This window comes from Lacerta agilis, chromosome 16, assembly GCF_009819535.1.
Source record: "Lacerta agilis isolate rLacAgi1 chromosome 16, rLacAgi1.pri, whole genome shotgun sequence".
NCBI classification, from domain to species: domain Eukaryota; kingdom Metazoa; phylum Chordata; class Lepidosauria; order Squamata; family Lacertidae; genus Lacerta; species Lacerta agilis.
In genome coordinates, this window is record NC_046327.1 from 33,220,249 (window position 1) to 33,247,142 (window position 26,894).

Consider the following 26,894-nt stretch of genomic DNA (forward strand, 5'->3'; position numbering starts at 1 on the left):
CACCTCTCAGGTGGTTTCCTAACCCACTGCCTTAAGCACAAGGCACCTTTTAATGTATGTCCATGCTGCTTTTCAAGGAAAAACTTCAAAAGCAGCTTACAAGACACAAAACCAAAGATATAAAAGCAAATCTTAAAAAAAAATAACCCACCAAAACGTTTTTTTTAAAAACAAAAAAAACAACCTAACGAAAGTCAGAAGTACCAGTTACTCTGGGCAGGGGAACCAGGCCCCACCCAAAGGTGAGCTGTTTATAGCCCTTCCCAGAAGAAAGCAGCATTTCTTCCTCTTTCACTTTGGCATTCTGCTGCCTTGGGGCTACGGCTGTGTGGGTTTTGCTTCTAGAACAGCTGGATACACTGATAGGACAACACAGGAAGCTGAGTCAGACCACTGGCCCATCTAGCTCAGTTAATCTGCAGTGCCTCTCTGGGGTTTCAGACGGGACATTCCCAGTCCTGCCTGGAGAGGCTGGAGATTGAATCAGGAACCTTCTGCAAGAAAAGTGTGTGCTTTGCGCCAGAGGTGTAGCAAGGTCAGGTGGTACCCAGTGCGGAAATAGTTTTGTGTCCCCCCACCCATATTGATGGCTCAGGGCAGGCATGGAGAGACACCTCTCAGGATTCTTGGGGTGTGTGTGCTTTAAATGGGTTCACAGCCAAAAAAGGCAGCATCACCCTAAACGCGCCCCACTTGCTGGGTTGCACATGGTTTGGAGACCCTGCCCAGCACCGGAAAGAGTGCCCGGTCTCTGGCACAATGGAGTCACTGGGAATACAAAGGCCTCTGCTCTCCTGTTTCCCTATCCACCTACCCAAATCCCTTCTCGCTGCCTTACTCCATGCTGGCACCCTCTGTTCCCACGGCAATACAAAACAAACTCCTCTACTTCGTCTTCTTCTTCTCACCCACATCTAAAGTACTGATCCAGCCCAGATCCACTCACTGCGTCCTGGAGCGCATGCACCTCTGGATGCAAAATAAGTGCAGGAATCGAGAAGAAGAAGAAGAGTTTGGATTTGATCCCCTTTTCACTACCCAAAGGAGTCTCAAAGCGGCTAACATTCTCCTTTCCCTTCCTCCCCACAACACACTCTGTGAGGTGATGGGGCTGAGAGACTTCAAAGAAGTGTGACTAGCCCAAGGTCACCCAGCAGCTGCATGTGGAGGAGTGGAGACACGAACCCGGTTCCCCAGATTACAAGTCTACTGCTCTTAACCACTACACCACACTGGCTCTCTCGAGGGCTTTTTTTGCCCGCTCCCGGGGATCTGTTGTCGCTCTTTGCTATGGCTCTGTCCCTCTAGGAAGCTCAACCCTGCCAGGGTGAGCAGAAAGGATTTCGGAGGGCCAACTCCTCCCCTCTCCTTGGTCCCAAGGCAGGAGTTGGGGACCATCTGGTCATCCAACAGCCAAGAAGTGTGATTTGTGGCGACCCCAAAGACTTCTACCCGAACAACCCACTGGCTTCTCAACCGACCAGTGCAATCCTTGTCCAGTTAGCTGCATGGGCACCTGGAGTGGCGGTCATGCCATGCACCGGGGGGGCCAAGCTGTGGGGGGAATCTACCATGCATGGGGGCAGCGGGGCGAGCCCCCCCACAGTGTGCCTTTTTGTCACCCTCCTCACGGATTACACCCGGGGCGGACCGCCACCCCAACCCCTTCCTTCACCCCTGCTTTGCACTTTTGAGCTACTGGCCCCCAATGAGATGAAATATGCCTCTGCTTAAGGAAGGAACAACCAACCCCACCCCCCCCACTGACACCATGGCTCCAGCATCCAGGTGGAGATCAAACAGCTGAGATGGCCAAAAAAAAAAAAAAAACCGAGCCAAGTAGCAACAGCTTAACACCAGGGAGCCTTGAGGAAGATCCAGACTCGGCCCACAAATTCATTGTGCTTCCTCCTCCCCAGGGATTTCTCTGTGGCTGTTTTGAAGCCACAAGCACCTGTTAGAGCACCTGGGGCTGTAACCAACAGTTCCGCCCTCTGATCCATGGCAAATGAGATGCTCTGGTAGCCAAAGAATTTGGCAGTGCACTTTTCCTACAGTACGTCCAAGGCTGAAGAACAAATGCAGGAGTGCAGGTTGCTTATCCTGGTCCAGGCAGAGATCCAGCGGCTGTAGGAGTAAGCTTCAGGTCCCCACTCTCCCATTGGTCTTCCAAAGGTCAAAGGCGCCCTCTTTTCTCTTCTCAAGCCAGACTCTGCAGCTCCTCCAAAGTGGGCATGAATCGCTTCTCATAGCCAGAGATCTCCACTGGGGCAAGGGGCATGGTCTCTTCTGGGGGTGGTTCCTTTATCTCAACCATGTCTATCTCTTCTGGGAACTTGGCAAGGCATTGGCTTAGGGCATCCTGCAAAACAAATGCAATAACCATAATTTATTTACCTCCTGCCTGGCTCGGTTGCCCCAGCCATTCTGGGGAGGTTCCTGCAAATTAAAAACCACAGTAAAACATCACACATTTAAAACTGCCCTATACAGGGCAGCCTCACACATTTTCAACCTGGCGCCTAAAATATATATAATGGTGCCAGGTGAACCTCCCTGGGGAGAGCATTCCAGATAAGCACATTTATTCAAATATATTATCAGTTACAATCTGTTAGAAGATGGGTTGATCAGCCTTAAAATCTGGCACAAGTTCTTATTGGGTCCGCTCTGTAAGTGAAGAGGAAGAGGCAACGGGGATGGCTAGTTCTTTCCAGAAACCAGGTCCTTCCCATCTGCTCCCACCACAAACAGAGACAGTACATATCTGGGTTGTTGTTGTTGTTGTTTTTAACCCAATGACTTCCTACTGTGGGAATATGTTTTGTAAGTGCCTTAATTAACCAGGTGCATTTATGGTTATCTATGTTTGTTTATGTTTACTTGACGATATCCTTCCGCTTTGGAAGGAAGGGTAAAAAGGGGATCCGACAGGCAACTTGCTGCCTGGATCCCTCCGCGGGTCAAAAAGGCTCCAGCTTTAAATATGGTAACGGTCGTTAATCTTCTTCCCGCCAAAACTTAGCCCGCTAACAGGTCTGTAATTGGTTGTTATGCTTGTTGTGATGTTGGTTGATCTTCTAATAAATAGTAGCCGCTCCCTGTTTGTGGTGTGGAGAAAGCGCGAGGCAAGTCAAGTAAGAACATCGTTGCGCGGCAAGCACAGATAGAAAGAGAAACTGAAACCAACCACGCAGGGTAGCGTTAGGCTTCTTCCACCAGACTGCAGTCTCCGTTGTCTTTATTTCATTTTCGTTTTTACTTTAAAACTTTTATTTGGCCCTTAGTTTTTGGCCACCTTTTAGTTTAGTTCTTTTATTTTACGGAACATCTTGAAACTCACAGACGCTCGCAGAAGACTCACGAGGCATCCATCATCCGAACTCACAAGCTCAACCTTCAGATTCCAGCCAGCAGACCCTTTTTTCACAGCGCGGTGGGAGCAGGGCTCCAGAATTATCAGCCGTCCCATCCGCAGGCTGGCTCCATAGCTGGTGCCCAAAAGCATCGGCTATCCCCACACCTACCATGCCAGGGGCAGCACTGTGCTCATCGATCCTCTGGGTAACACCACTGTGCCCTGGGTCTGGAATCTTCTCCCAGCACCACGGAGGCAGGATCTTACGGCGGAAGTCAAGGACCCTGCAGAGGAGAGACAGCGGACTAGAGTTTTCACATGGGGCTGCAAATGAGGAGGAGATGGGGAGGGAGGTAAGTAGCCACATGATGGGCAGGATGTCGCACGGGCCAGCCTGCCTCTCCACCACACCTCTGCCTTTTGTTACTCACCATCTGTAATTAACCAGCAGCACAAGGAAGGCCACGAAAAGCAGGAATCCCAGAAACAGGAGGACTGCCAGGAGGGTCCACCAGTGGGAATCTGCAGGAGATCATGGGGATAAAACTGAGGTGAACCTCACTGGGCACAGACTGTTCAGAGTCAAACCAGAACAAACCGTGTGAACTGCTTTACTTTTTTGCATGTTGACTAGATGGCTGCCATTCAGGCCAATGGAACAATGGAAAGCTGCCTTCAGAGAGAGCACTGAGCCAATCCATGGGGGAAACCTGCCCCAGACCCATGGCATTAGCTGGCCCCTGACTCTACCAGATGAATCTCCCATGACTGTGGCTGTGCATGTGCATCTTTGCAGGCACAAGAAAGGTTTGTGTGCAAAAACTGAGGCTTCCCCAAGACCTATCAAGGCATTTCAAGATGGCTCCGGCTGCTGTGTTTATGGAGCTGTTGCATATCCTTTGTGCATGCCAGTAGGCTTCGCTTGGTTCAAGCAACAGAAGTCCTAGAAGCCAATCCTACCTGGTGTGTGGAAGTGATGCAGAGGCTGGGCACACCTTCCCCGGCTGAGGTGGATCCCGTCATCCAGAGCTGGTAGGAAGTCCCAGGCATCAGGTCCGAGAGACTGTAGCTCCTCTCTGCAGCACCAACTGCAACTAGGAAAGGGGTGGATAATCTGAGCATAGGCGCGGGGGGGGGGGAGTCTGCACCCACCATCCAAGAGTTTACTGGACCAGTATCTCAATGTGTGTTGGCAGGGCGGGGGGGGGGGAGGAGGAGAAGGGATGGGGGCCATAATGAGAGCACATTGACATCAGACTGCTAGGAAGAAACTGAAGTCCAACATGACATGAAATTCTGGTACCGAACTGTTACTGAACTGAAGTTAAAAGGTAAAGTTAAAGGACCCCTGGACAGTTAAGTCCAGTCAAAGGTGACTATGAGGGGCAGTGCTCATCTAGCTTCAGGCTGTGGGAGCTGATGTTTGTCCACAGACAGCTTCTGGGTCATATGGCCAGCATGACTAAACCGCTTCTGGCACAATAAGACACCGTGACGGAAGCCAAAGCGCACGGAAATGCCATTTACCTTCCCGCCACAGAGGTACCTATTTATCTACTTGCACTGGCGTGCTTTCGAACTGCTAGGTTGGCAGGAGCTGGGACAGAGCAACGGGAGCTCACCCCGTCGCGGGGATTCAAACCACCAACCTTCCAGTCAGCAAGCCCAAGAGGCTCAGTGGTTTAGACCACAACGCCTTACTGAACTGAAACTGATAGCAGATAATGACCCTTATGCTCCACTGAGTTAATAATAATTTTATTATTTATACCCACCCATCTGTTACTCCCTCCTTGTATGTCTGTGGTAAAAGCCCTATGGCTACGCAGAAGGTCAATCCCATGTGCAGACATGGAATCAATCATGCCCAGCCCCAGTGCATGTGCACCAGATGTCACATTGGCATACCAGTCTGCGACTGGTGCAACCTGCATGCCGCAGAGTAGGGACCTGGTTTGGTTTCCTTGGTCCACTCAATGCATCTTTCAACCCCGAGATCCAGGGGTTGCAGATTCCAGATGAAAACCATGTAGTCAGCTGCAAGGAAGACTTCCGTGTCGGCAACTCAGAGGGTCTTGGGCCCAGCCCCTTCCTCCCCGCAAACCTGGGAATTGCCGGTCTCAGGTGTCACTCACTGGTCCTGTTTGCCTTGGCGTTCCGTAAAGTGGGATGTCCCAGGTAAAGCGTGTAGTGGGTGATGTGTCCATTGCGATCTCCCAGTGGAATTTCCTCCCAGGAGATGAGAGGCTGTAGGTGAAATGCTTCTGTCCTGCAGTGCCTGGGGAGCAGCTGTTGGTGCTAGAAAGGAGAAGGAAGGAGGACGGCCTGTCAGCTAAAGAGAATGGCAGGAGATTGTAGTGCAAGGGTGGTTTCATTTTCAGGTGATGTAAGGAAGGCAAATGGAAGACACTCCATTTTGCAATGATCTGCAGTGAAAGTGCCTTACAGTGGTACCTCGGGTTACAAACACTTCAGGTTACAGAATCTGCTAACCCAGAAGTAGTACCTCAGGTTAAGAACTTTGCCCCAGGATGAGAACAGAAATTGCACAGCAGCGGCACAGTGGCAGCCGGAGGCCCCATTAGCTAAAGTGGTACCTCAGGTTAAGAACAGTTTCAGGTTAAGAACGGACCTATGGAACAAATTAAGTTCGTAACCAGAGGTTAACACTGTATTATGGGTGAACCTCAGCACAATGCACAGGAAATCTGGGGAACATCCACAGGAAAATCTGGGGAACATCCACTTCCACAGTATATAACAGGTTAAAACTAGTACAGTAGTACCCCGTGTTACGTACGTGATCCGTTCCAGGTCGTGCTACGTAACACGGGCGTACATAACGTGAATCCACAAAAAACCCGGATGTTTGCGGGGTTTTGCGCTTCTGCGCATGCGCGAAGTGTGCGAAACGCTTCTGCACACCCGCACGTCGCACGCGCTCCGTGGAGGACTTCCGGGTCGCGGACGTGCGTAACCCGAACGTACGCAACACGGAGCGTACGCAACATGAGGTATGACTGTAAAGAGAAAAGCTTGGTCTTATCTGCTGAAGACAGGCTTTCATTTTTTGGCCTATGTTGCTTTGAAGTGGGAGGGGATTAAAATCTCACACTAATTATTTTACATGCCGTCCAGATTAAGTAAACTTTATCCTTTCTCTAATTGGTGTTGGAGGTAAAATGAAAAATAACGCTGGACTCCTCTGTTTTTTACACATATCTGGTGGTCCTGTGTTAAAATTCAGCTTTACGTGGCAAAGAATATACAGCACGTGACAAGCTTTCTTTGCAAACGGATGTGCTTTTGAGAATTATATTTTGAGTATACCTGAAGAAGCGTCTCCACCCCCATGGTTCAGCCTGGAAAATGAGGTCCAGCTCCAAGGGCCTTCTGGCAGTTCCCTCACTGCGAGAAGCGAGGTTACATGGAACACAGGCAGAGGGCCTTCTTGGTAGTGGCACCGCCCTGTGGAACGCTCTCCCATCAGATGTCCAGTAAAAAAAACTATCTGACTTTTAGAAGACATCTGAAGGCAGCCCTGTTTAGGTAAGTTTTAATGTTTGATGTTTTATTGTGTTTTAATAGTCTGTTGGGAGCCACCCAGATAGGTGGGGTATTAATAATAATAATAATAATAATAATAATAATTAATAATTTATATTATTACATTAATTAGCAGCTCTATACACTTTTGAAGGAATCTTATTACAACAGTTGGGGTCGTGGCTAAGGGAGACCCAAGTCATATCAAGCTCCCCTTTCTACAAGCTGGAACAACAGCAAGGTCCACATATGAAGAATGAGCAGAAACAAGATGACTGCCCTATTTCAAGACTACAGGGAGAGGATCTCACACCAGAAAGCTAAAAGCCACTCCTCTTCCTTGCCAAAAGAAAGCCAATACACCAGGAGGGATAGTTTCTACCTTGTTCCAATCCCACTGCCAACCTCCACTTTCTCTTTGCCCATCGAGATTACCTCCTTCTTTGAAGTAGGCTCGCACAGGGACCGAAGCGCTGCTCCCGTGAGCATACACAGCATAGACGCAGACAAGGTATGGCACCTTTGCTCTGAAGTTACCTGAGGAGTGGGGAGCAAAAGCAATGTCAGGCCACCTGAGGAGGTACAAGCTGGGCAAGCCTCTTTCTCCAAGAGCAGAGACCATGTGGTGCCAGACATTATCTGGGGTTTGTTGCTGGTCTCTTTTCACTCCATGCATCCCACATGATTATCCAGAGGAGGGCAGTTGTCTCTGAACCCAAAGAGGAATTGTGCATTTTTGGTCAGGTGAACAGCAAATTTGGAAAAACCTGAGATAACTTGTGGGGCTGGGTGCGAGTAAATGGAAGAGAACTATCTCCCAGCCATGGTTGTGACCCCCCCCCCACACACAAAGTACCTCCAAAAGATGCTATTTGCAATTTAAGGGAAGTCTCTGCCAGAGTCCATGAGTGAAGAGCAAAGAGCATCATCCTCTGAGGAGAGTATTTCTGTTGGGACTATGGCAGGGGGAAAAGAGGACCAATCTGCCTCTCCCCCCCCCCACTACAGTGCCAAAAATGATGGATTTCCCCCAACACTGCTATCTATATCCTTGTTTTTTCCTTTGCCAACAATCTCTTGCTGTCATGGGAGCTGCCTCCATTAAAGCAGACCAGAACCGGAAGCCTGCTTCCCTCAACACTGCTATCTATATCACAACAAGTCTGCTAACTGCATTTCACACCACTAACAACACATTTACTTTGGCTTGAGAGTTTCTCTCCCCCCCCCCGAGCTCTCCCACACTACTCACCTCTCAACAGGGCACTGCTGCCGCCCCTCGGGCTCCGTGTCCAGTTCAGCAACTGTCCGTGGGGTTGCTGGAGATCTCTTCTCTCCATTCCACCACATACTCCTCAGGCTCAAGCCACCGAGCGCTTGCACTGGGCTTCCACATCACCCTGAGACCCAGGCCTGGTACAGCCATCACCTGGACTTCCTCGGGGCCAGGAAGATCTGGAGAAAGGCCAAGTCGTTTGTCATTAAGAGCATCTCTGGAGGCGTTGGCTACCTTCCCAGCACAATGCCATGGGTTCTTGGGGATGCCTTTACCGTATGCACAGAAAGCGGAAACACATTTCTTTCCCAGTGCTGCCGTCACTGGTTTGGCACATCTGTAACCCCACTTGGGATTTTTTTTGGGGGGGGGGTGTTAAAAAAAGCTTCTGATACAGAGCACCCAAGAACAAATCAGGAAAAAGAACCCTCGAGGCTGAGTCCAAGAAGACTCCTGTGACAGCATCACTGCTTGTGACATTCGCCAGCCAACAGACCTCCCTGCATGGGTGGTGCCAGGGGGACAAGTGCCCCACAACAAGAAGAAGAGTTTGGATATGATATCCCGCTTTATCACTACCCGAAGGAGTCTCAAAGCAGCTAACTTTCTCCTTTCCCTTCCTCCCCCACAACAAACACTCTGTGAGGTGAGTGGGGCTGGGAGACTTCAAAGAAGTGTGACTAGCCCAAGGTCACCCAGCAGCTGCATGTGGAGGAGCGGAGACGCGAACCCGGTTCACCAGATTATGAGTCTACCACTCTTAACCACTACACCACAAGGAGTCATCACCCCCCACTCCATTGCTGCGTGCATATACAAAGTGCATTCATATAATATAACCCTGTAGCTCTTCAACTTTAAGAGGCACCTCTTGAGCCAACAAACGATACATGCATTGCAGCAACTGACATGCTCTTCAACATGCCAACAGACCACTGGCAATCCAGTGAAGGGAAGTGGGAGGCATCTAGTGCGCAGAAGAGAGCAGCCAGTTTCCACCTGGTCCCCACATCCAGGATCAGCATGGAAGTGGAGCTTCTTAGCCACTGAGAAGATGTCTTCTCACCCTTTGTGCTGATTGGAGCCAAACAGAGTGAAAGAGGAGCATCAGCTACTGAGAATTGGCTCCTAGGGTCAATCTGCAGAGAAGGCCCTCAGACATATAGGAGAAATGTGGAGGATGGAGAGGTGGTGGGGAACAAACAAGCAAGCCTGGTGGAAAGGGGAAGCCTGGGCAGAAGGGGAGCTTGTGGTTGCTGCTGTCTCTCCGTTCTGGCACAGAAGGACCGTGCTATTTTCCCACTTTATTGGTCTGGATCTGGAGGGGTGTGTGAGAGAGCATGTGGGCAGCATGTTAGCTAAACTCTGTAAGCTTGCACGTCCTCCAATTTGTTTCGTTGGCTAGCAATGATCTCATTCTCAACCCAAAAGCAACCAAAAAGGGCCGGGGAGATGTGGGGCTTTGTTCGAGTCCAAAGCCATGTTTAGGAGAGGAAGGGAAGGAGAGGGAGTAAAAAGATCAGGATTTCCAGGTTTCCTCTTAAAATGCATAATAATAAGCTCTGCCCAAATGCAGTTACTCAGAGTCTTAGAATGGCAGCCAGAAGGGGAAATCAGCAAAGGAATTCCTTATCTGACAGCATCTTAGTCTTATGGGCACTGCTGGTAATGATACTAGTAAGGCATGATGATATGAAAAACTGCCTGAATGGGCTAAAACCTATCTTTTGTAACATCCTATTTTTTCTAACAGTTCAGTCACAGGGGAAATAGGTGAAGGGTGTGGGAAGGTGGCAAAGTTCAAAAGGTTACGAATTCCTCTACGAAATGAGTGCCTGGCCTGCTTGCACTCCCATAAACCTCTGTTTATCAAGAACATGGAGATAAATTCCTGAAAGTCACCGGGGAAATTCCAGAGTATTCTGGTGTTGCATCTGTGTGTTGTCTGGAGGAGAAAACCCATCCTGAGGAGAACAGGTAACTATTGATTTCAAAGTTATTCCTTAGAATCACTGAATTACAGTGGTACCTCGGGTTATGAACTTAATTCGCTCCGGAGGTCCGTTCTTAACCCGAAATCGTTCTTAACCTGAGGCGTGCTTTCGCTAATGGGGCCTCCCACTGCCGCCGCTGTACGATTTCCGTTCTCATCCTGGGACAAAGTTTGTAACCCGAGGTACTACTTCCAGGTTAGCGGAGTTTGTAGCGGGGTTTTGCGTAACCTGAAGTGTTTGCAACCTGAGGTTCCACTGTATCCTAACTCCACCTTCAAGGTACTTTAAACTATTAATGCAGGGTGGGCAACTTGGGCACCCAGATATGGTGTTCAGGGCCGGCGCGTCCATTTAGGCGAACTAGGCAATTGCTTAGGGCACCAAAATGGAGGGGCGCTGGCCAGGCTTGGGTGGGACGGGCTAGCCAGCCCCGTCTCATCCATTGGGGCTGGTGGCGCAGTGTGCCAGGGCGCCGGGCGCCCCCACGAGCCCACCAGCATACCGGGCGCCCCCTCCCCAACCCGCCCCCACGGGCAATCCCTAATTATTCACCATGCTTGCTGGGGCCGATGGAGTTGTAGCGCAATGAAGGGCACGACACAATTTTGGCCCTATCTCACTTCCAAACCAAGCGAACTCAAGTAGCTGAATTGCTATGCTAGGATTAGCATATAGGATGGCATTTTCTGATTAGGTCTGGCAAGAGTTTGGGCGACAGGCAATGTGCTCTCTCAGGAACAGGATGCCAGGGAGGTGCGCAGAGGGCAGCAACACCACCTTTCCCCATCAGGGGTGAGGATGACTAAGCTCCCTCCAGTCTCAGCGGAAAAGGCATGAAATGGGGTGGGAGAGGAAAGACCCTTTACAAGCAGGCCCTTGATAAGGCATTTTCAACAACTCTTGCCTGTTTGTTCCAAGCTGAGGTTGGCAGGCAGTGTATTCTTAACGGAATTTCGGGCCGATACCCAGGCGTAGTCGGCGGAAAGAGGGAGGGCAGCTTGGCAGCAAAGGGACACCATCGTAGTGATGTTTTTGTCGCGGTCCCGGAAAACAACTTTGTAGTCAAGGACGATACCCCGAGCTGCTTCTGGCTCTGGTGCTGGAAAAGGGAAGTGAGCAGAGGTTCCTCCGGTCAAAAAGAGGTTATTAAAGAAAAAGGAGAAGAAAACCCTGAAGAATATAACTGATACTGTTTTCTTTTAGTTGAATAGATAGGAATGACATTAAAGACTATAAAACTGTGCGAAAAGAATAATGACAGTAAATAGTATAATGAGGAAGATTGGAAGATTTGTTCTATCTGAATTTTTTTTTTTATTCAAGTGTTAATTAGGAAAATTACGCTTTTTTATGTAAATAAATTTTGACTTTTTTCTTTTTTTATATATATTTTTGTCTTTTCTTCTTTTTTGTTGTTTTTCTTTGTCCCCCCCTTTTCCCTTCAATCTTTCTTTTTGTAGTAGAAGATTGTATAAGTCTGTGTAAATTCTTTGTATATGTGTATAATTTAAATCAATAACGATTATTTATTAAAAGAAAGAAAAAGAAAACCCTGAAGAAGCCCACCCAGTCAAACAGATCCTGCTCACTAAAGGACACAGCTGCACGGCAGTCCCTGCTCACACTCACAGCAGCCAGGTGTCATGGATAGTATAACTACTTTTATTTAAGTACAGATGGAAAGTCCTGTGCCTTTAACACACTGGAAAGACAGGACAAAAGGTCCACAGGGTGCATCTCCTCTCAGCAAGGGAATGGGATGATAAGAAAAGGTTGGGCTGTTGCTAAAGGGCAGGAAGCTGGCAAGTGAAAGGGGGCAAAATAAGGTTTTTTATAAACCCAAATTCCTCAATGTAAAGGTAAAAAAGGGTAAATGACCCCTGGATGGTAAAGTCCAGTCAAAAGCGACTATGGGGTGTGGTGCTCATCTTGCTTCAGGCCAAGGGAGCCGGTGTTTGTCCGCAGACAGCTTTCCGGTCATGTGGCCAGCATGATTAAACCGTTTCTGGCACAACGGAACACCGTGACAGAACCCAGAGCGCACGGAAAGACCGTTTATCTTCCCGCCACGGCAGTACCTATTTATCTACTTGCACTGGCGTGCTTTCGAACTGCTAGGTTGGCAGGAGCTGGGACAGAGCAACGGGAGCTCACTCTGTCGTGGGGATTCGAACCGCCGACCTTCCGATAGGCAAGCCCAAGAGGTTCGTGGTGTTTAGACTCAATGTACAGGCTTCTGGACAGCGGCGGGGTCTCTAGCAAGGTTGCCAGGTGAGAAGCTGCCCCCAGCTTCGCTGCAGGAGGCTTTGAGAAAGGCTGCTCAGCTGTTAGAAACAGATGGACAATTGCAGAAAGACTGGCGAGGCCTTGGTGTTTCGCCCATATCCCAGAGCAGTAGCCCTTATAGGGAAGGAAGTTCTGGAAGAAATTTATATACCTTAGCAAGCTTGCCAAGTAGGTCCAGAGACAGTGGCTCCATTATGGCTGGAATCTGGGGGCTAAGCCTGAAGGTCACCAGGGTGTGGGGATGGCAGAATGACCACTACAGACAGTATCCCACTTGTAGTATTTATCGCTGAACTGCTTTCCTAAAACTAACACTGTGTAATCTTATGCATTCTTTTTTGGGATTAAACCCCACTGAACTCAGCATCACATTGAACATTTTTTGAAACCGCACATCAGGATGTGCGCGAGTGACTCATAGTTTCACTACTGCATCATTATTTTGTATGTTTTATCAGACAGAATCCTACGCGGTATTTTTCCTGTTGTTTCGTTTGATAGGCCGTGAGTGCACCACAGACATTTATGGCGCATCAATTTACAGGTGGCAATCGGCAAACTTGGCAAAAGTATGCATTCCTCTTACAGAATCACAGAACTGTAGAGTTGGAAGGGACCCCCAAGGGGCATCTAGTCTAACCCCTGCAATGCAGGAATCTAAACACAGAATCATAGATGCAGGCCAAACGCATGCGGGTTATGGCGAGGTCAGATCTAAAGCAAACCTGATTAGAATTTGCTTCTGGGCCTGCAAACACAAAGCTCCCTTAAGAAAAAAAGAAAAGAAAACCATATTTATAATGCCACTTTCTGGCCCCATACTAAACCCCCAAGCAGCAGTAATTAAAAAACAGTGCACCAGTCCTACCGGTAAGAGGAAGTGACCATGATTTGCTAATGTCCCTGTTGTCTGACAGCAGAGTAACTTTGTTTTGCTGCAAAGCTCAGCATATTTGCTAGCAGTCTGTGGTCGTGTAGCGCCATCAGTTCCCAGACACTAATATGACCAAAAGCTGAGCACAGAGAGCCATTACAGCTCAGGGGAGATGTTAATTCAGTTAAACTAAATAAACTTCAGGTTCCCCCCCCCCACAGCCAATAGCAGGGAGTGTATGTCTGCTCATTTGCCCAAAGGCTCTGTGTATTGTACACTCCAAGGCTCCTCAATCCTGTGAAAATTCTTTAAAATTCCATTTTCATTCATCCCCTGTGTATGTAAAAAGGAGACCAGCAAGGTTCACTTTACCTTCCACAGCAGGAGGCGACTTGGAACACCTTTATCAGAAACACCACTTTTTGCCACACGTCTACCTGACCCAGTGGAGCTAAAGGTAACAGAGATGCAACAGGTGGTTAGTGAGAGCTAGCAGAGCAGCTGGACAATCGCAGGTGCTTTCCTCAAAGAATAAGTCCAAGAAACAAATGAATAGGCACCATGCACAATTGACTTTTTCCATGCAGATAGAAACAAAATGCACAATGTTAATTTAGTAATGATCAGCTTTATACTCCAATTTTGCTGCTTGGAACCCGTTCCCCCAAAGATGAACAGAATCTTGAATCCCATAATTACCTGCCTAAGGAGTTGGTGGGCTCTGGATATTTAAGCAAATGCTGGACAGCCCCCTTGTCACATTCCGAGGCTGCAGCCTGCGCTGTGAAACATGCATTGAAATGGGGTCATCGGGCAGGGTGGACCAGAAGACCTCCAAGCACTGGCGGAGGAAGAGGAGTGCGGGGGAGCGTACCACCCCTGGCAGCATGATCCTGGAGGGGTGCCATTGCAGCTGGTCCCCAGCCTGCGCAGGGCGCCACACCCCTACGGGCAGCACGCCACGCACCTGTCTGCGCTCCGCCACTGCCTCCAAGTTGCCTTCCAACTTTGGAATTCAGTATCCCAACCCCAACCATTCCACATACCGGTAATGTCTGAGAGTACAAAGTCAATTCCTTATACAATGGCCTCTCCGCACATTTACATATTATTTTTCAGTTGTACACCTATGATTTTCAAGTGCACGTCTCAAAAATGTGAGATTTGCATGTGACCAACAGGTGTTTGAAAACAAGTGTATCAGCCAAGCTCCTGCTGTAATGTTAGCGCATCGTCTATAAAGAAAGAATTGGATTTGATATCCCGCTTTTCACTACCTGAAGGAGTCTCAAAGCGGCTAACATTCTCCTTTCCCTTCTCCCCCACAACAAACACTCTGTGAGGTGAGTGGGCTGAGAGACTTCAAAGAAGTGTGACTAGCCCAAGCTCACCCAGCAGCTGCATGTGGAGGTGCGGAGACGCGAACCCGGTTCACCAGATTATGAGTCTACCGCTCTTAACCACTACACCACACTGGCTCTCTAGAGACAGAATGTTTCCTCAAGGAAAGAGAAGGAGAAGAGGAGGGACCATAATGAGAGCACATTTACATCAGACTGCTAGGAAGAAACTGAAGTCCAACATAACATGAAATTCTGGTACTGAACTGTTACTGAACTGAAGGTAAAAGGTAACAGTAAAGGACCCCTGGATGGTTGAGTCCAGTCAAAGGCAACTATAGGGTTGTGGCACACATCTCGCTATCAGGCGAGCTGGCGTTTGTCCATAGACAGCTTTCCGGGTCATGTGGCCAGCATGACTAAACCGCTTCTGGCGCAACGGAACACCATGGTGGAAACCAGAGCACACGGAAATGCCGTTTACCTTCCCGCCGCAGTGGTACCTATTTATCTACTTGCACTGGGATGCTTTCGAACTGCTAGGTGGCAGGAGCTGGGACAGAGGAACGGGAGCTCACCCCGTCGCGGGGATTCGAACTGCAGACCTTATGATCAGCAAGCGCAAGAGGCTCAATGGTTTAGACCACAGCGCCACCTGCATCCCTTCCAGGGCTGTACTTACCTGCCTCCGGGGTTACGAAGGTCTGGGAAGAACCCATTCACTCCAGAAACCTTTTCTCGTTTCTGGAATGCATTGTACCTGCACCTTGTAGGAAGTGAATGGCTTCAGGTCCTCGAGGTCATGCCCTTGCTGTTCTACATGCTCCTCACTCAGCTGGGAAAGACATTATCATTATTATCACTCTTATTATTCATTGTAGTAATAGAAGTAGCAGTTATATTCCTCTTTTAAAGTAAGAATCTATAGGAAACATCTCACAAATCAGGTAAAACAACATCCACCCCACCCCCATTTTCTCCTGCTATTGTTGCTATGCTGATACACTCTACTTCAAATAATAAAATAAAAACAAACAAAACAAAAATCATCAACATAAACGTTCATCAGAACAGCAGGAAGTTTAGCGTGGAGCAGATGCAGGAGAGCACAGGGAGTGAGGTGTTAGGAGACCATATTCCCTCCTACGAACCTGTCCTGGGAACACCCTTGTCTCTGTCCCACCACCATCTCAGCACACTTGGTGGGGTCACAGGACAGGGCCTTCTCGGCGCTGGCTGCTCCAGACAATGGTGGAACTCCCTCCCTAGAGAAGCCAGACTGCCTCTTCCTTGTTGTCTCTTTCTGCCGGCTAGTGAAGACTTTATTGTTCCAACAGGCTTTTGAAACCGACGGCTTTTAATGAAAGGGCTGGTGCCATGCTATTTCTACAGAAATTAATTGTATGGTTTAAATAGATAGGAAAATCGATAAATTTAATTCTATCAATGTTTAATTGGTTTTTAATGTGTTTTTTCTGTTTTTTTCTGTTCTTATTTTTATTTGTAAGCCATCTTGAGCCCCTCTTAGGGGAAAAGGGGGGAAGAAGAAGAAGAGGAGGAGGAGGAGGAGGAGGAGGAGGAGGAGGAGGAGGAGGAAGAGGAGGAGGAGGAGGAGGAGAAGAAGAAGAAGAAGAGGAAGAAGAAGAAGAAGAAGAGGAAGAAGAAAGAAGAAGAAGAAGAAGAAAGAGAAGAAGAAAGAAGAAGAAGAAGAAGAAGAAGAAGAAGAAGAAGAAGAAGAAGAAGTTATTTTTTATCACTGAGAAGGAAAGTAATGAGTAACTCCAAACAATTGGAGCTGAGACTCCTGGGTTCTGTTCCAGTTTGGGAAGTTGTTTAACTTCCACTGAGGTCTCTGTTTGTGCTTTCTTCTCAAATCATTTCAAGGTGCACCCACGGAGAGCATGCTTGGTCTGCCAGGTTTGTTGCTGTGATGTGCCGAACAGCCATAATTGTCTCAGACTCCTCAGGTTGCAGAATACAAGCTGGATAACAGCTGGTGGGATGGGGAAACAGACACATGCATCCAGACCAAACAGACTCACATAGGTCCAGCTATGGTCCTTGGACATCTTGTATCGAAGGGCACAGGTGAGCGGCTGGTGATGATGAAGAGCTTCAGACCAGTGAGGGTTCTTCCATCTCACTGTAGCGACAGAGGACTCAAACACCACAGGCTCCAGATCAGGAGGAGCAGGCTTCACTGAAAGAAGCAGAGCAGAGAAAGGCCTCAGGCACAAGAACCGTGGTTGCTTCAATCCCACTTCCCATTCTCCACTCTAAGCATCAGGAATGGAGCCGTAACTATGCTATAACAACAAACTCTAAACAAAACCCAGGAAACAAATGCTGAGGATTAAGATCAAGGTTCAGCATGTTCACAGAGCAGGTGGCCTGCAATTCCACATCACCACTTCCACTGTTTTTATTACTAAAACAGGTAGGTAGCCGTGTTGGTCTGCCATAGTCAAAACAAAATAAAAAATTCCTTCCAGTAGCACCTTAGAGACCAACTAAGTTTTCTTGGTATGAGCTTTCGTGTGCATGCACCAAGAACAAACTTAGTTGGTCTCTAAGGTGCTACTGGAAGGATTTTGTTTGTTTGTTTTTATTACTAAAGTTACTGGTTTCTTATGAATCGGAGGAAGCAGTCTAGGGTTTTTCTCAAAAGTCAGGGAGAGATTCGGTGGACTTCTGCAGTTAGCGCGGTGACTTTTCAAGGTGTTCTAAACTCTTTCAGAATCCAAATATTGGGAGGCCAAAACCAAACAAGCAAAAATGCATCATGAGATACTGCATTTGATTCACTTTCGCAATTTAGTCTACTTACAGGATTTGTGCACACATTTTTGAGAAAGCACACCCAGGACTGAATGCAGTGAAGAAGTGAGTGTCACAGAACTAGAGATAACTTGATGGGCTGGAATGCCACATAATTTCAAGTGTCAAAGGTATTAGGGATACAAGTTGCCATATTTTTTTTTTTAACAATAGAAAAGAGAAGAAGAAGAAGAGAAGAAGAAGAAGAAGAAGAAGAAGAAGAAGAGTTTGGATTTGATATCCCGCTTTATCCACTACCCAAAGGGGTCTCAAAGCGGCTACATTCTCCTTTCCCTTCCTCCCCCACAACAAACACTCTGTGAGGTGAGTGGGGCTGAGAGACTCAGAGAAGTGTGACTAGCCCAAGGTCACCCAGCAGCTGCAATGTGGAAGAGCGGAGACGTGAACCCGGTTCACCAGATTATGAGTCTACCGCTCTTAACCACTACACCACCACGAGATGACTGGAATTTCACAGCTCGTGACATCACTGTGGAATCTGCAGGCGTGATCCTCTATCGCAGCATAACACCCACTATTCAAGCTGTCCTATACCCAGGGGCGTTCCTAGCCCCTTGGCTGCCCGGGGCGGGAAGCCAAGGGGCACCCTGGGGGGCGGGGCAACGCAGCGCGTGCGTGCGTCATGACGTCATGACGCACGCACGCGCGGCGACGGCCCGGCATCCCCGGGGGCGGGGCATCGCTGCGCGTGCGTCATGACGCACGCACGCGCAGCGACGCCCCCGCCCCTGCGGTATGCCGGGCGGGGGCTTGGGGACATTGTCGGGCTACATAGAGCCCCGAAGCCGCAGCCACAGCGCAAAGGGCTGCCAGGCTGCGGCTTCGGGGCTTTTGTAGCCCGACGATGTCCCCAAGCCCCCGCCCGGCATCCCGGGGCGGGGCATCGCTGCACGTGCGTCATGACGCACGCGCGCGCAGCGACGCCCCGCCCGGCATCCCCGGGGGCGGGGCATCGCTGGCGTGTGTTATGACGCAGCGCGCGCAGCGACGCCCCCGCCCTGGGGTATGCCGGGCGGGGGCTTGGGGAGCCTCGTCCGTGCAGCGCTGCTGCTCCCGGGGTGACGGAGGGAGCAGCGGCGCATGGGAGTGGTGGGACGCGCCGCCGCTCCCTCCGTCACCCCGGGAGCAGCAGCACCGCACACACCCGCCTAGGGGCGGCACGAGGGGCGGCCCGCCCCCACCGCCCCCACCCTACGACGCCCCTGCCTATACCACACAGATGCAAGATCAGCTCCAGGTGTGAGATGGCCCTTGGCAGAGTGCTCTCTCCACATCACTGGTCCCCCATCCACAAGGTGGGGAAGTGGGTGGCATCCTGAATTCCTAACAATACCCCACAGTGATGCTACATCAGTTTAGGTTTTTAGGCATTGTAGGAAGTGGTGACTCACAGGCCGAGCTGTTTAGTTCTGGGGACGAAGGCCAGCATTGCTACCAGGTCCCCTGCTGGGGTCTCAGCAACTGCCAAGAGTTACCTGATGCTGACACTGAGCCTGCACTGATACACACAAGTGAGCAAGCACACTGGTAATATTTTTTAGCACTGAGCCTCTTGGGTTTGCCAATCAGAAGGTTGGTGGTTTGAATCCCCATGACAGGTTGAGCTCCTGTTGCTCTGTCCCAGCTCCTGTCAATCTAACAGTTCGAAAGCACACCAGTGCAAGTAGATTAATAGGAACCGCTGTGGCGGGAAGGTAAATGGCGTTTCTGTGCACTGTGGATTCCGTCACAGTGTTCTGTTGCACCAGAAGTGGTTTAGTCATGCTGGCCACATGACACATAAAGCTGTCTGTGGACAAATGCTGGCTCCCTCAGCCTGAAAGTGAGATGAGTGCCACACCCCATAGTCAAATTCAACTGGACTTAACCATCCAGAGAGCCTTTACCTTCTTTACCTTACTATTTTTAGTATATTTTTTATCCTCATCTGCAAGTTTATCTAGATCAGGGGTCAGCAAACTTTTTCAGCAGGGGGCCGGTCCACTGTCCCTCAGACCTTGTGGGGGGCCGGACTATTTTAAGGAAAAAATGAACGAATTCCTATGCCCCACAAAAACCCAGAGATGCATTTTAAATAAAAGTACACATTCTACTCATGTAAAAACATGCTGTTTCCCGGACCATCCATGGGCCGGATTGAGAAGAAGAAGAAGAAGAAGAGAAGAGTTTGGATTTGATATCCTGCTTTATCACTACCCGAAGGAGTCTCAAAGTGGCTCACATTCTCCTTTCTTTTCCTCCCCACAAAACACTCTGTGAGGTGAGTGGGGCTGAGAGACTTCAAAGAAGTGTGACTAGCCCAAGGTCACCCAGCAGCTGCATGTGGAAGAGCGGGGATGCGAACCCAGTTCACCGGATTACAAGTCCACCCGGGCCTTAGTTTGTCTACCCATGATCTAGACCCTTCCCCCAAAGCACTCTGCACCTATTTTCTCTCACCTATTTCATCCAGGCTGAAGTTTAACTTAGCGGAAGTTGCAATCCCAGCCATGCTGCAATTGGTTTCCACCCAAACACTGTAGTCGTCCCCCTGTGTCAGGTTTTCCCTTTCAATAAGCAACCAGTTCTGCTTGCCCGGAGCTCCACGCATGGGGGGTTTGTCAGGTTGTCTAGAGAAAGAGGCAGAAAGAGGAAAGGCAATTACAGTATGAATCAAAAGTGAGTATTTGCAACTCCTTAGTTATACAATATATTGCCCAGGACTTACCATTCCTTGCAAAACCTTCCCACAAAAATCCTGCAAATGCTCCATTCCAATTCAGAACAAAGAGTTATGTAAAATGAATTTGTTTTGTTCTGAGTGTGGAATTTGTAAATTTGGTCTCCCAAGATTATGCATTTTCATACACATGTCTCTGTGTTGGCTACAAGTAATTAATTAATTAATTAATTAATTAATTAATAATTAAATCGGTGATATATAAATAAATATACAGCACTGCCACAAATTTCAGAGAACAGTTGCTTTCTGAATGACTAGGAATGCCTACTAAATAAAAATCCAATGCTAATTCATCTACAAACAAAGAGCAGTACAATATTCAACTTACCTTTTTAAAAGGTAAGCAACAGGCAAATGTGGATAGTTTGTGAACAAATAATCAAGAATTTGGAGATGTAAGTAGGAAGTAAGTGATTGCCCCATGCAAAGACACAGAGCAAGGTCATAATGAACAATGGACAACAGAAGCTTAATTCCTGACCGGCCTGGAGGTGGTCTATAAGCAGAGATTGTTAAAGTCACCTTAACACCTTCACTCCGAGTAATAGGGTATCTGAGGAATTAGGAGGTATAAATTTAATGTTGTAGATCAGAGCACTACTATTGTCTCCATACTGCAGGTGTGGGGCTCAATGGGTTCTAGCTTGCCTAAGGGTACCTGGTGAGTTCAAGTTACAGGTAGGTAGCCGTGTTGGTCTGCCATGGTCGAAACAAAATAAAAAAAAATCCTTTCCAGTAGCACCTTAGAGACCAACTAAGTTTGTTATTGGTATGAGCTTTCGTGTGCATGCACACTTCTTCACTTCTTGGTGAGTTCAAGCAGACGTGAGATTTTCAGCAGGTGACTTTCTGATTCACAGTGAGGCCAGCCAATAGAGTGATGGGTGAGGAGACAGGTTTAGTTAAAAAACAAGGTCTGGGGCTAATGATTCTGGACTTATTTGCAAAGCTGCCTGAAGCATAATGGCAGACAACTCCGTCCAGGCAGGTAACAGGAGAACAATGGGTATCTCGGTGTTTCAGAAAGTTCCTGGAAGGCTCTATCAATCAATGCAGTGACTTTCTTTTGCTGACAGGACCTTGGTAGAAGCCCTTTTGCCTCCCTGAAGAATGCTGAAATGGCATTTGAGACCAACACGGCTACATAGAGTGAGGAAGTTGCAGCGCAATGCGAGTATTGCCACCCAAGCACACGCAGTCACCAATGCGCGCTCTCTCTCTCTCTCTCTCTCACACACACACAAAGCAAAATCTGCCTGACATTTTGGAAGTTTTGCCTCTTTCATGCCAAAATCCACAGGCTCTCTGGGACTGGGATCAGCACAGGGAAACACAGATAATGCCTTGCTTACAATTTAAGGCTCTTATAGTAGAGGACATGGGTAGTATTAGCATCTGGAGGCTCCCTGGTGGACCAACTGCAGTTCATATTATTGCTGGGCACTGAATGGTAACATTTCAGGTCCGTGGGGGCATCAGGATCACCTACAAATAAAGACATATTCCAAAATCAGCACTCAAGCCACAGAAAACACAGTCATTATCTGTACTATTAAATTCAAGGGAAGTGATGCTAGTTGTCCAGACAGAATTACCAGTTTGTTTGTTTGTTACATATCTATCCTGCCCTTTTTCCCCAAAGGAGATGAGCGCAGCAAACAACAAGTGACAGAGCAATAAAACATCATTAAAACACCTCCAATATACAGTGGAACCTCAGTTTTCGAGCCTCTCGGAAGCTGAACGTTTCGGAAGCTGAACGCTGAAAGCCCAGAAGTAATTGCTTCCGTTTTCGAACGCACCTCGGAAGTCAAACGGCTTCTGCTGTGTGTTTTTCAATCTTCTCAATGGATTTGGCCGACCGCCTGTCGCTCCTCGGTTTTTGAACGTTTCAGAAGTCGAAAACCGAGGTTACACTGTATAAGCTAATCCCCAAATGACACTTAAAGCTAGAGGCAGTCACCACAATGGAATTTCTAGGTGGCATTCCCCCCCCAATTGGTGGTGGTATTATATTATTATTATTATTATTATTATTATTATTATTATATTAAAAACGAATCTCAAAGGGGTTTACAACACCCCCCCCAAAAGACTCCAGAATAAAACAAGGGGGCTTTTCTGCAGTGGCTCCCCATTTGTGGGATGCTATCCCCAGGGAGGTTCGCCTGGCACTTTCATTGCATATATTTAGGTGCCAGGCAAAAACATCCCTCTTCTCCCAGACCTGTGGCTAATTAAACAATCTATGGCAATTTGAACTGGGTGTGTGTGTTTTTGTATGTTACTATTTTATGGGAAGGGATATGGGTGGGTGGCATTTCTGACCCACAGCTCCCCACCACATACACCTCCTCAGCATCTCCACTTCCTTCCGGCCAATACCACACAGGCCCCTGCTGTCTCTGGGCCTTAGCCCTGCTTTCTCCTTAGCCTGCACCTTCATGCTTCCACCATTTACTGTTTTCCTCTGTTTTCTCTGCTTCTCAAACACTCCCTGCTCTGTCTGCCTCCCTGACTCCTGGACTCTCCCCCAAGAGCTCACAGCCTTTCCTGTCCGTGCTCCCCCGCCCTCTCACATCCCCCTGATTCTAAACATTATCTCCCTTCCCCTTATTCCCTCATCTGTCTCCAGCACCACCACTTCCTCCAGATACCTGTAATCCACTGCTTCACCTGTCTTCTTCCATTCTGAGAGAGCTTAGTCCCCGGACAAGCTTGATGTTGGTGATATCACACCGGCCTAGCTAATTCGCATCACAAACTGTGGTGCCCAAGCTGGTTTGCGTCCCCAAAATTTTAGACTCACGGCATTAAAGATCTATGCCACCAGCCACTCGCACGTAGCTGGGATAGTCACACAAATGCTACAGCCAAGTGGCACAATGCCACAAATAATCAGTTGCCATGCAGCTGTGTGAGAGAGAGAACAGCAGGAGTCGTAATCATCAGCTCAGCTATGAATTTTGGAGACATCCCTGTATGAAGGAAATGATGAATGCGGATCCCTTACCTTTTTTCAGCCCAAGACCTTTAATGACAGAAGCAACAGCCATGCTGCATTCCCCCTGTTCCCCATAGTGCCAGCTGTGTCCTGTATTAAGAGACAGCAATGGTGGATCATGAGATAAGGACAAAGTCAAGCAGCACTGAATTAAATGCGCCCCTCCCATTTATTATATTTATTTATGTGGACTTTATATGTGTGCCCATGTTAGAATGGCACACTGGAGCCTTTGAGGAACTAAAGCACCAATAGTTTTGTTTTAATTTCAGCACACAAAACACAAAACTTTTTTTTGCAAGCTCAAAGACTGGCAGGGGAAGCAGCTGCGTGGGACTCACCAGTGGCAATGCCACAGGTACTGTCCAGTGGGAGCCAAAGCTGACTGCCTAACTCCATGCTCTTCCTCCAGTGTCAGAGGCAATGTGTGCCCCTGAATGCCGGCTGCAGGTGAGCACAAGCTGTTGGGAGAGTGCTGCTGCGCTCAGGTCATTCTTTTGAGTTTCCCATAGGCATATGGTTGGCCACAACGAGAACAGGATGTGGCGGAATAATGCCTGCTCATGGTTCAGGTTCATCATGGGTTAACCTATCACTCCCATGTTAGGTAGGGTGTTCCCTGGGAGGCGGAGCTAGTTGGCATTCTAAAAAGGAGGGGGGAACAACCTTGAAAGGCAGTTGGGGGTTTGGCAGTTGGGGGTGGAGGGTTAGAGAGAGAAAGGCGAGGTTAGGCTTTGGGGAATGGGAGGAAAGGTCATTACCATTGCTAAAGGCATGCAGGAAATAATATAACAAAGCTGAATTACATGAGAAGAAGATTTGTTACCAGTAATAACCCGAAACATCCATGTTTTCAAGTTACCTAATGTATGTACTGAGTTGAATAGGATCCAAACTGCAGCAGTCTGATTGGTCCTAGAACAATAGGATTGAGATTGCAAGCAGTCTGACTGGTCCCAGAACAATAGGATTGAGATTGCAGCAGTCTGATTGGTCCCAGAACAATAGGATTGAGATTGCAGCAGTCTGATTGGTCTGCAGGAGCCACCCAATCCAGCTCCAGGTGGAAGTGAATCCACACTCTGATTGGCATACAGGAGTATCCCGGAATTAGCCAATCACGTGGGGCCCATTGTGTAAATAGTGTATATAAAGCAAACGTTTTTGGGGGAACTACATTCCTCACTACTATGAGCTGAATAAAGAGCATGAAAGTCACACTGGACTCCGAGTATCTTTCACCTAATAAAGTTAAATGTGCTTAAACGTTCGCTGACTGTGGCAGTGTATCAGTACCTTAAGAGGTGTGACTAAGAGGAGAGAACAAAGCTTTCCTGTGGAAGAGGAAACTGTTTGCTTATTCTCCTGTCATACTGAGGGCTGGACAGTGAAGCCAAGTGTGCCACTTGTTTGCCTAAAGGGGAGGCAAACTGCAGTAGTTGGGAACCCTGGTAGGGAGATCCCATAGGTGGCAAGAGGTTTTCAACCGTAGAGCCCTGGAGGTACCCCAGAGACAACTCCCATATGAACACTGAAGGATTCATCCTAGTTGTCAGTGAAACTTAGAGTCACTGTTGGGAAGTATTGAAGGGGAGGGAATAGGATCCCTCACACAGGAGGACACTGGACTAGATGGGCCTTTGGTCTCAGCAGCAGAGCACTTCTTATGTCATGGGTAGGCAAACTAAGGCCCGGGGGCCGGATCTGGGCCCAATCGCCTTCTAAATCCAGCCCAGGGATGGTCCGGGAATCAGCATGTTTTTTACTTGAGTAGAATATGTCCTTTTATTTAAAATGCATCTCTGGGTTATTTGTGGGGGCCTGCCTGGTGTTTTTACATGAGTAGAATGTGTGCTTTTGTTTAAATGCATCTCTGGGTTATTTGTGGGGCATAGGAATTCGTTCATTTCCCCCCCCCCTCCAAAATATAGTCTGGCCCCCCACAAGGTCTGAGGTACAGTGGACCAGCCCCCCCTGCTAAAAAGTTTGCTGACCCTGTCTCATGTTCTTAACTACATTCCACATAGCATTTGGCACAGCAGTGGGCAGGTGGAGAAATCTTGTTCTTGCAGTAAAGGTAAAAAGGTAAAGGACAGTTAAGTCCACTCAAAGGCGACTATGCAGTTGTGACGCTCATCTCACTTTCAGGCCAAGGGAGACGGCGTTTGTCCACAGACAGCTTTCCAGGTCATGTAAATAAATAAATACTACACGTTCAGGACGTTGATGCTGCAGCGATGGCGGTGGCAGCGGTGAGGCTCGGGCAGTACAATGCCTCCCTTCCCATCTGAGCAGCCCTAATCCCATTCCTACTTGCGTGCAGGGGGGGGGGAATCCCTCAGCTGGGAAGGGAGGCTTCCTGTTGCCTGAGAGATAGCGTGAAGCCTCCCTTCACAACTGAGAGATCCCTGCCCCACTCCTGCTTGCAGGCAAGTAGGAGTTGGGAGGCTGCTCCGATAGGCAGCATGAAGCCTCCCTTCACAGCTTAGTTGCTGGGGTCAGGGAAGGTGGAGGCAGCCCCGGAAGCTGTATCTTAGAGCCCCTGCACCACCATCATATGGGGACTTCCGAGCAGCAGCTCATGAAGCCAGCCAGAGCCAACTGTTCCTGGCTGCTGAGACTGCCGCTGCTGCATTTCCAGGGGACATTAGATGAAATCTAGGAACATGGGATGGAATTTGTTCGGGGGACTTATTCGCAAATCCGGGGACTGTCCCCGGGAAACGGGGACTTCTGGTAACCCTAGACTAATCCCCCTCCCCCGCCCTGCCGCCCCGCATCTCCGCATCCTCTTTCCCCTGCGCCCAGGCCGTGAGCCAAAGTCCCACCTGCCAAGAGAGAAGACCGAGGAGGATCCCCCATGCCCACAGGATCCTCCCAGAGAGACAGAGGAGAGAAAATAATCGGCTCGCCTCCTTACTTACACGGCATCCTTTGCGCGCCGGGAGGAAACTCCAGCGCCTGCTCGGCCAGACAGCAGCTCCCCAAGCCGCGCGCTCCCCAAGGCGTCCTTCGGGGACCCCGGCGGGACTCAGGAGCGATGAGCCCCCGAGGCGGGTTCTTCTCTTCGCGGAGGAAGGAAATGAGCTGGGGGCTTTTTGTTTGTTTGTTTGTTTCGAGGGCACTAAGTGTCGGGGCGCTCGCTCGCTCGCTCCTCCCGCTGCCCGATCACGCTCCGCCCCGCGCCGCACGAAGCCTGTTCCCCGAAGAGCTGCTGCTTCTTGGAGCGCAGGCCAGGCGGGGGACCACGGGGACACGTCTTCCCTCCGCTTTATGAGAAATCCGTGGCTGGGTGGAAGGGGCGACAATCCTCCCTTCCTTGGCCTTCCTGGCTTTTTGAGAAGGAAGGGAGTGGAAGAAGACCAAGAGCCGCGCCGGGATTCCGTAAAGAGGAAATCGTGTCTCATCCAAATCGTGACTCACACGACAAACTCACTCGTTCGTTTCCCATGCTTGGTGAGGGGGGAGCAGGGCTCCCATTCCTCCCAGCACGTGTGCGGGCTATTGGGGAGTCACAGAATTGTAGAGTTGGAAGGGACACCGAGGGTCATTTAATCCATCCCCCTGCAATGTAGGAAAACGTTAGGGAGCCTTTGCCAGGCGCAAAGGCGCAGTGGAGTAGCGTGGGCGGAGGGCGGGGACCGTCGCTCCGGGCG

The 26,894-nt window shown here is 49.0% G+C and overlaps 1 protein-coding gene across 1 annotated transcript; it reads right to left on the bottom strand.

The window, feature by feature from the left end:
- Positions 1–1,831: 1,831 nt before the first annotated feature.
- Positions 1,832–22,680, bottom strand: IL27RA (interleukin 27 receptor subunit alpha). The gene is given in 20 exon segments (XM_033173862.1): positions 1,832–2,362; positions 3,528–3,642; positions 3,790–3,880; positions 4,319–4,342; positions 4,345–4,446; positions 5,494–5,603; positions 5,605–5,656; positions 7,340–7,441; positions 8,157–8,214; positions 8,217–8,359; positions 11,079–11,273; positions 11,849–11,876; positions 13,707–13,753; positions 13,756–13,785; positions 15,357–15,389; positions 15,392–15,509; positions 16,717–16,874; positions 19,952–20,121; positions 21,587–21,719; positions 22,584–22,680. Coding segments are annotated over 20 exon segments (1,968 nt in total). The 3' UTR covers positions 1,832–2,200.
- Positions 22,681–26,894: the final 4,214 nt, after the last annotated feature.